Genomic DNA, 9,829 nt, shown 5'->3' on the forward strand with positions numbered 1-9,829 from the left:
CTGATCATATATGAAAGGGAATCTTTCAGATTGGGAGTATGAAAATCCCACATACACATGGGTACTAGTCATATGGCATTTACATCTACATTTGTGTTCCATAAGGGTGTCTCTGCCAAGCATACCATTGGCACTTACAGAGATGAAAGATGATTTCCAGGTAGCTGAAGGTTTAACCATGTACTTGACAAAGATGCTCAGTGATATTATTTCAACTGTTCATAGGTACACATGCACAGATGCTCAAATAGCATATCAATCACATGAGGTTTTTACCTAAACACTGGCCTTCTAACAGCCAGTAGCCTTCAGTGCAGGAACAGGTATAGCCCCCCTCAGTATTTATGCAGATCTGGGTGGGGTTACATTGGTGAGAATCTGAAGCGCATTCATCCACATCTGCAACACAGAAACACACGAAGAAAATGTTAGAAATGGCAACAGCAAAAGACTGTTCACACTGTAAAGCAGCTTGCACTCACAACCATGTACAGTGGCTCCGTGCAAGGAACCAAAGTGTGGTGTAGCAGAAAGAATGACCATAACCTGAAGTAAAACTCATAATAATAAATGTCTGAGGGAGGTGAGAACTTAGAGTGCTCACCAAATCTCTCCCTCTTGCAGGTGACCCAGTGTTTCTCAGTGCTCCTCAAGAGAGGGATTGCATTACCTTGAGCTTTTTATTACTTCCACACTGAATTTTGTCGCTGAACTGAGATTTCCATGCTACAGGGCAGTGTTCAGCCATAGGGCAAGGCTGCTAAAAGGGCTATATAATCCCACTGTGGAGTCAGAGATGAATGGGAGTTCGAGAGATGTACAAACACAACTCAGACATCTAAAAACAATTACTTCCTGCCCTCACCAGTGCAGATTATCTCACTGTAATTTTTCTGACAGAAGGTTCAACCAAAATCAACCTTTACCTGACAAAAAAAAAAGTCTACTTCCCTGAAATCAATTTCCTGACTATAAAACTCTTTTTAATTTTTTTTAACCATCTTTAATATTTGTAACGTATTTGGGTTTTATTACAATGCCTCAGGGTGCTTTGCTGTGGGCTTTTTTTTTTCTTCTTTCTTTTTTTCTTTTTTCTTTTGCAGGGGAGGTGAATAGCATTCCTACATTTATATAAGCCAGGACCCTGGAACCTAACTGATTAAAAATGCCTTTCAGAGTCAGAAGTTCAATTTGAATCCCTCCTTTCTCAATCTCTTCCCTGATGTTTCTGGCATCGGGTTTGCCTCTAGATGTCAGAAATGGAAATATCAAAAGATAAATTGTGTCATTTTTTCAGCCAACTCAAATTTCTATGTTTTATTTATTGAGACCTAAACTATTTTTTATTCCAGCATACTGTGTACTGGCCTTTGCTGAAGTACTGTGCTGCTCCCTGGACCACCCTCCACCCCCCACCACTACCACCCCCCCAATTCTTATTAACCCAGACTTTGCTGGATTGCGACTGAAGGTATCTCACAAACGTGCTGGGCTGGAGCAGGCAGCAGAGGCCAGAAATATATCACAATATCTGCCCCTGAGGCACCTAGTACGGCCAGGCAGCTCTAAAACCCCAGCAATCTTGAAATAACTGAGCCAATCTACCACAGCAGCATATCTAACATGTTCAGATATATAAATAAATACATACATATTATATATGGGGAGAAAGTTCTTATCTTGCCAACATCTGTATGAGAACAATTTATGGTGAGTCAAAGCTGATGAGATAACAAAAGTGGGACAATTAGAGGTAATTAACTCTGTCAGAAATTGGTTCCCATGTATTTATTGGCCAGACGAAGGCTGGCAAAACAGTAGGGGAAGTGGAAAAAGGGTAAGATAACAAGTCTAGATTATGTGGTTATATAGATATGTTGTTTGGTTCAGCTATTGCTTCTGCAATTGGGCTAAAAATTCTGGATCCTCCCTTCATACAGCATACAACATAATTGGTAGTATTTGAACACAGATTTTGTCTAACCATAAATTTAATAAAAATGACATTATTTTCTTCTAAATGAAAAAGCCTTCTACTTGTCATGTTTGCTTATTGTTTTAGGAGTTGGACTTCGGGATCTGGCCAGTTCTGTTTCTAACCTACCCCAAGCTTAAAAAGGAGATTTTAATTTTTCATGCTCCCTGCTTCCAATAATGTTAACAGAGGAACCATAGTGGAGACAGAATGAAGGTCAGGATCTTACTACCACATATGGTAGCAATGATGTTTGAAGACTATAGATCCTCTACTGTTCCGTGGTGCATCTTTCTTGCAGGGGTACAACATGCATCCTTCATCAAAAGTAACAGCTGCCTACGGGATCAGCTTTGTTCCTGAGCCATCTTTGTAGCAGTTGCATGAGCAGCAGTACAATCACTCCAGTAAAGTAAGACATAGTCATCTTTTCTTTGCTATCTACCAGATTTCTTTGCTTACTGCTAGTCTTCAGCTTTTGTAGTGGTATTGGAGACATATTTCCATTTGAATGCAAAAATTTTTACAACAGTGGCTACCTGAAGGGCTTCTGCCGTCCCTAGACAACCTGATCAGCCTGAAATTCTCTATGCAAAACACCTTGACTCCCCACACTTTACAGTGAATAATACCTCACTAACTCCATTAATGAAGCTTAATGCAACCAATGAGTACAAACAGCTTTACTGGTAGCATCAAATCTTTTTGTTTGAGCCTGAGTGCACACACCCAGTTCTATATTACAAGTCTGTCTTTCTCTAAGATTGCTCTTTACCATGATGACCCATTAAGCTTTGACAGACTCAGCCAATGCAACCAAGAAAGATGTTGGTACAGCATTAGGTATCCCCTTGAAGAATATCAGAACTGGGAGACAGAGGGTACATTGCCCAGCCCATTTACACAGTGCAGCATACAGTAAATCTAGTGTAGCTGATAAAGTCAAAACTAGACATTTGACAGGGAAAGGAAAAAACCAAAAACCAGATTATTTCCACTGGGGAGAAAACAAGCTATGAAACTTTGAGAGATTGCCTATAATGGATTCACTAGACTTAAGTGCCAGCATAGAAACTATATCAAAACACTCCCAGGGCATTTTTGGTTGAGTGGAAGATTGCTAGTCAATAATGTGTAAATCATTTCTTATTGTGGTTGCACAGCTTATTTCTGTCCCATTCTAATATAAATCTTAGATGTGTTAATGCTCTGGAAATATCACTTCAAAGCTCATTTTTATTGCCTCTGCCCTTGTGACGGGGGTCACACACATTAGTAGAGTACGACTGTGATGCTAAATCTACATGACACTAGATTGTCATCAGTTTTGTACGTTTGAAGCAGATAAGACAAATTTAGGTAATTAAAAAAAAAAGTAAGGACTACTCAATACAAGGATTAGAATATATGGCAAAGCAGCCACTGAGATACAATTTTCTGAAGCCTGGAAGAGTGCCTCTGACCCAGCATAACTGGAGTTGGAGTCTTCACCATGGAAAGAAATACCACAATGAGATGTCAGCACCAAAGTAAAGTCTAACAAACTGGAGAGTAGAACAGTTACTAAAGCAAAGCAAGCTAGCAAGAAAACCTAGAAACCCCACTGCCCTCTATTTAGGGTGTAAATAGGTTGTGATATTTGGTGATTTTGACATCAGTACCATGAAAGAATCAGATGATGTCACCCATCACTGATGAGTTCATTATACTGAACCTGCTTTTAGTACCTTTCATAGCCAAGATCCTTAGAAAACATTACCTGCATGCCAAGAGCAAGTCTAGATTTTACTAATAGCTAGCTTTATTGAATACCTCTTCTGTGATTTTGGCTAGATTAGTGCATGGCTACAAGGAGATTGCCATGAGGTCAATTAGGATGCAATTATGCGTCCTCAGTGCAAACAGACTAAATATCTGGTAGACACTATACAGGACAAAGAACCAGCACAGCAGCAGTGACCACACTGTAACTCATGTGCTGAGAATTTACTCTGTGGGAACTCATACTTGCTCTTCATCTTCTGCCTCCCTGCTTCCTATTTGAAAAATGAGGATAACAGAATCTCTGTTGTAGTCAACGCTCCCTCACTGTTTAGCATCTAAAACTATTTATGGCAGGGTCTGTCCTTTTCTATAAAGAGAGAGTTCACAATTAGTCCATTTTATATGAAGCCTTCCAATCCTCACACAAATCAAACTGTACTACAAAACCCTGCAATGTCCCACTTGCTGATAAATATCAGTGTCTCAGGAAATTCAAGGCTGAGGAATTAAAGGACTAGCCTGAAATCACTCAACAATATAGAAGTAAGAACAGCACACAGCTATTTCTGACTTGTAGTCCTTCATGTAGCCCCTAGTACACGATCACTTAAAAAGTGTGACTTTTTCAGAAATTTTGTGCAGCCTCTACATTGGCTACTGAGATCTAAAGTAAAAGATTAACCATCATTCTGAAAGCATTATATTCTACTGAGACCTCAGAGACATTAAAGTCTCTTTCAGCTAAACTCTATGCTACTCCCAACGTTAATGGTTTACCCTAACGGTCCATCGAACCTCAGTTTCCAGAAGTTACTGAAACAGAAAGAGAATTATTGACACTGTCAGTGGCAAATTGAAAATGTAATCTAGCTACCAGACTTCTTACCTCTGTAGACAGGACTGGGACTGCTGCTGTGAAATTACATATGAAACTAAGAGGATGTTAAAGATCATCATAACTAATCATTTTGAGTGAGTCCAAATTTTCCCAAGTGACTCTGGGTCACTCCTTAGAGGTTCCTGACTTCGAGAGCACTGCTGTTCAGCACTTAAAACAACAGTAGAGAACCAAGGCAGGGCAGGATGGATACCTGTTCAAAACTTCTCCTGCCAAAGAGTCCTTGGCCAAGCTGGCCCTGGATATCTTGGCTCTTGATTATGCTGCTGTGTGCTGTCAAATCAGCAGTAATCTACACACACTCATCCGTCCTTCCAGTTGTTGTGTTCACATTACTGCTCCCACAGCTAGTTCCAAAGGCAGAAGTTCAGGCAGAAGACCAGACCGAAATTAAAATTTTACCTGAAGTGGGAATGATTCACTTTGTTACTTCCCAAATGAATGTTGAGAGCAACCACACAGCCCATCCAGACATCTGCTCTCTGCCTCCTAAGAAATGCCACCTAGAATGAATACAGAGCCTTATGGCTTGAAGCCATGAATTTTAAAGATTTTTGGTTGACAGACTGAATGAGAGAATAGGTAGGTGCTATCTCCATATACATTTGTCAGGAAGCACTTGATGCGAGATCCTGAGCCTGAATACACCAAAATTAACCACATCCCTCTCTCTTAGCTCAGTGTGTCTGCCTTAAAAATTTATGGCTATGGTGGTTTGGTGTAGCAACCCTGGGGTGTGATCTGTTTACTTGACATTTCAACAGAGGTGAGGTGGCTGTGGCAATGAGGTTTCATCTGGGGATTGGAAGGGTGGAGAAAGTAGGTTTTTTATGTTTCTGGCTGACTGGTTGCCTTTTGTGGGATGTGATGTGCTGATGCTTTGTTTTTATTGGTACAGATTGTATTTTTAATGGATGGCAGAATGCCTGGTGACTGGATAGATATCATTTACAATGTCAAAATAAATAAATGAACTAATTGTGTTTAGCATGCAAATTACTGGCTCTGTGTTTTATTATTTGTAAAAGCTAGCAGTAACCTTCATGGATTCTTTAGAATTTAGCCACATCATGGAACAATGAATGAAATTTTTAATTCATTGCCCATAAATAATAATTAAAAAAAATTTAAAGCCATAAATAGTGGCTTACATATGCATACATAAAAATGGGGCAGTATATTAATATAGTCAGAAAGAAAACCTAGATGTCAAACAGTAGCACAACAGCATAACTCACCCGGGAGGCTAATTCCTACCAGAAGACTTAGTGATCACTTATACTGACTCAAGTCCACAAAGACTGCAGGACAGAGGCCACTCTCATGTGTATCAATAATACTGCAAGAAATCACAGTACAAAAAGAACAGCAATCCACTGAATCAAGACCAGACATATTCAATACTGCTCAAAATAAAGAGGCTAAAATGAGGAGACCAGAAATCTCAGGAGAAAATCATAAATGTGGAACCACACTGTGAGCATCTACAGGATTCTGAGGATCTTGGTTTGGTCCACTGTTTTCCACATTTGTGATAAAATGCAAAGGGTCACAAGAGAGGCAAGAACTGAAAAGTGAACACAACTCTTATAAGAAAGTAATTTTCTGAGCATGGTGGGCACATTTGAAATTGTATTTCAAAGCAGACAAATGCAAGATCCTATATCAAAAGTAAAAGATGTTGGTCATGAAAATAACTCTGGAGTCATTAAAGATAATCACTTGAACATGAACTTTTCCTGACACAGTGCTGCTGAATGGACAAGCATAAACATGAGAATACTGACGAGCCACAGGAAATTGTTCTTACCACTGTATATTGCATTAGTAAAATAATTACTGAAATACATTTCTGGTGTCAACGATTCAAAAAGCAATATTGCAAAGAGACCGGAAAATCTCCAAAGAGTAATTCCAAGACACAGAAACTTGTCTCAGAGCAAGACAATGCTCCATTTAATAATCTATTTAAGAAAAGTTTCAAGGTGTGTTTGCCCATGATCTTTAAACATCTTTATGAAAACAAAGGTTTTAGCTGGAGATGGTCACTAAAGCTGGCAAAAGACAATGAGATTAAATTCTCTTGGCCAGTGAAACTACTGAAAATGGGGATAGGAATTTGTAAATATCTGGCAAGTGCTTTCTCTTTTGTAAACTTTTAAATGTACACATGTGCAATTTTTCATTTCTTTGTACTTTTATCAATACATTTGGTTTTCAGTGAAAGGTATTGTACCTCTAATGTTTGTAGTAACTGCAGAAAATACATGGAAAATTTAGAAAACGTTGCTATCACTGTTATGTTAGAACGTGTTAAGTCATCAGCCTAATAATGTTGGGCATGCCAACCACCTTTCTTTCAGGACACAAAGAATGATTGCACCTTCATGAAGCATGAAGTAAGATAAAGATGAAGAATCCAAGTTCTTCAAGAGTCTTCAAGAATCCAAGATCCACAGACAATCTGTTGAACCAAAGAGGACAGAGAGGACTAAACTTCAGGTTAAGGGAAGTGGAAATGCAGGAAGTAGGTGATTGTTTGGCAAGCTAAGTGACTTTAAGATGTGGAAAGCCATGGAAGAAAGCCAGCAGACAAGAGGAGAAGGAGCAGAGGTGCTTAGGAACTGGAAGGAGATGCCCACTGGAAGGTGAGGCTCAAATACTGTAAGCAAAGACACTCTCTACCTTTCTTGTGCTCAGAAAAGTAGGACTTGGTGCATAAAGAGGACTTTATGCATTGAAGAATACAGAAGGAAACAAAGGCCTTAAGATCAGCTTAAAATCAGTTCAGAGAAAATATCAGAGTCCTTTAGGAAGAGACCTTCTTGACAAAAAGCTACTTTTAAAAGAAAATCAAAAGTTAAATAAATATATTGATGAGTTTCATTTTGGTATTTGTGGTTACATACCACATGAAAGAGTAAATGCATGTGGAAAGCTTACCAAAGAACTCCATCTCAAGGAGATGATGTGCACCTGCCACTACAGGAACAAGAGTCCACCCACTGGTGGACTTAAGTCCAACCACTGGTGTTGAAACTGGTGGGATCTGTGACTACCCTTATCCTTTCGCAAGCGTGGTCCATGCTTAAGGTGCTGTGACCATTCCACTCCCTCCATGACAGCTCCTTTCCCTGCTGGCTGGGAAGGTGATAACGCCACCAACAGAGATCTATCAAGGAAGGATGCGGAGTTATCATCTCTGAGCTAGAACCGCATTCTTGGAGACTTTGGTGATTAGAAGACAAACTTTGCTTGGACTCTGTATTCAAGAGGAAAGCCAATGTGGACAGCAGATTTCCAAGACAATATGATTTTGGCAATGTGCACTGTTTCGCAGATGGACTGTTACATTTTGTTCTATTTGGAACATATTTAGTATGCATGACTTCCTTTCTTAAGTAATGAATTCTGCTAATCATGCCACAAATTTCTGTGGGTCACAGTAGCAGGTATGGCTGCATTTCCTTCTTTGGATCAACCAGTGACAAAAGTGTGAATGTTTTTGCCATCATGATTATTTGAGAGCCATTATCACCACGGGGTTCAACACAGTAAGGCTGAAGATTGATTTGACAGTTGTGACAGCATATGGTCTTGCAGATCAAAAAAAGTTTGCCATGGAAAGTCTTCTTTGCCCTTCTGCTAGGAGGTGGGGGTGATTTGGGGGCCCTACTTCTCTATTTTATTCTGTCTGTATTTTAGAGGCTGGTGTACCATCACAACCCCAGGAGCTCACCCCACTCTCAGGATGCAAAGTTCTTGCAGAGAGGCTCAAGGCTGTGAGCTTGCTCCAAAATCTGTCTGCTTAAACACTGAAGCTTGTTCAGTCATTTATAACCCTCAGGGCTCCACTTTACAACTATACAAAGATTGGATGTCTGTTTTTTATGAGAATAATTGCAGGCCAGGACTAAACAACCGAGCTCAGTAACATGGTATCAGTTCCAAGATTACTTGGAACAGAGCACTTTCTCCAAACTTCTCCCCCACTCCTTGTTCGGACACTGAGAAATAATTTCCTCAGTAGTAGATTTTTACTCAGTGAAATCACATGTTTTCTCAAAACTTTTTTTCTCAAGATAATTACATTTGATAAGGAAAGGGGAGAAATAACAATGCCACATTCCTAAAGTGCAGACTGAAGCCAAATTCAAACTACTGCTGTGTGGGGTCAGTGGTTTTTTCCGAGGACAACTGACCCTGCTGAGCTTGGACACAATCCAAGACCAACTCCCTAAACACCTGTTTAATTGCATATTTCAGTGTCTGAGGACTGGCCGTTGATTGCTGAATTCATTTTCTATCTGCATCCCGTATACATTATGTTATTGGTGGATGGTTGCATAAGGATTAAAGTGTTTTTTCACATAGATGGTGAAAAAAACATCTATGGTGTGAGGCATCAATCTGTAATCCTGCTCTTTCTGCCTGGTATGAATATTGCTCAACATGTGTCACAGGTTCGAGATCTCCTGCCAGCTATTTGAGCTGTTCCTTAGCTAGCACACTTTGAATATTACTCAAAGATGATAAACAACAGCTAAACTGCAAAAGGACTTTGCTCTTTCAGCACAGTTCTAGTCCTGCTTTTTTTGACTGAGATTTATAGGACAGCCATGCAAGTAAGCGTGTAGAGTAAGGGAACAAAAGGGGCAGCAGCCTCTTCCTCTTCTGCTCAGAACACACCTGTGCATGGTTCGTACACCTGGCATCACCTGCATGACCACAGCTCCTCATTCTCACCAATTCCCAGGGCTCCCTGTTGGCACAAGAGCACATGTGGTTGTGTGGACTGTTCCTGGTGCCCCATGAAAGCTTTTGCACAAATGTACGGTCTGCTTGTTAATTCTGATATCAGAAAATGACGAACTACTGATTTCAGTTAAGGGCTTTGCTTAAACATGGAAACTCCATGGACTGGAGCATAACTGTATTCTCTGGAATCATGATCTGCTGTTGCGCAACTTATGAAATCCATGGTCAATGCACGTGATTTGGGAATCTCAGTCATTTTCCCACCTCACTTATGCTATTCCAAGTAGCAGTGGTATCACAGAACAAGAGTGACCCAAGTACCCTGGTGGAGCAGGGTAGAGATGTGTTAGAATCCTACTGATGAGATTGAACCTGCTGAATTAGAAGGTACCAAGCAATTGCTGCTCAACATGGTTTCATCTGCATCAGCAGGA

The 9,829-nt window shown here is 40.1% G+C and overlaps 1 protein-coding gene across 2 annotated transcripts in view; it reads right to left on the bottom strand.

Moving 5' to 3' along the window:
- Positions 1-9,829, bottom strand: part of FBLN5 (fibulin 5) — a 44,364-nt gene that overhangs the window by 13,531 nt on the left and 21,004 nt on the right. For both annotated transcript variants that reach the window (XM_010018526.1, XM_010018527.1), the window contains one exon: positions 277-399. In XM_010018526.1, the coding sequence (XP_010016828.1) occupies positions 277-399 (123 nt within the window). The remainder of the gene's footprint in view (positions 1-276; positions 400-9,829) is intronic.

Source organism: Nestor notabilis, unplaced genomic scaffold, assembly GCF_000696875.1.
Source record: "Nestor notabilis isolate BGI_N333 unplaced genomic scaffold, ASM69687v1 scaffold5187, whole genome shotgun sequence".
Classification (NCBI taxonomy): Eukaryota; Metazoa; Chordata; class Aves; order Psittaciformes; family Psittacidae; genus Nestor; species Nestor notabilis.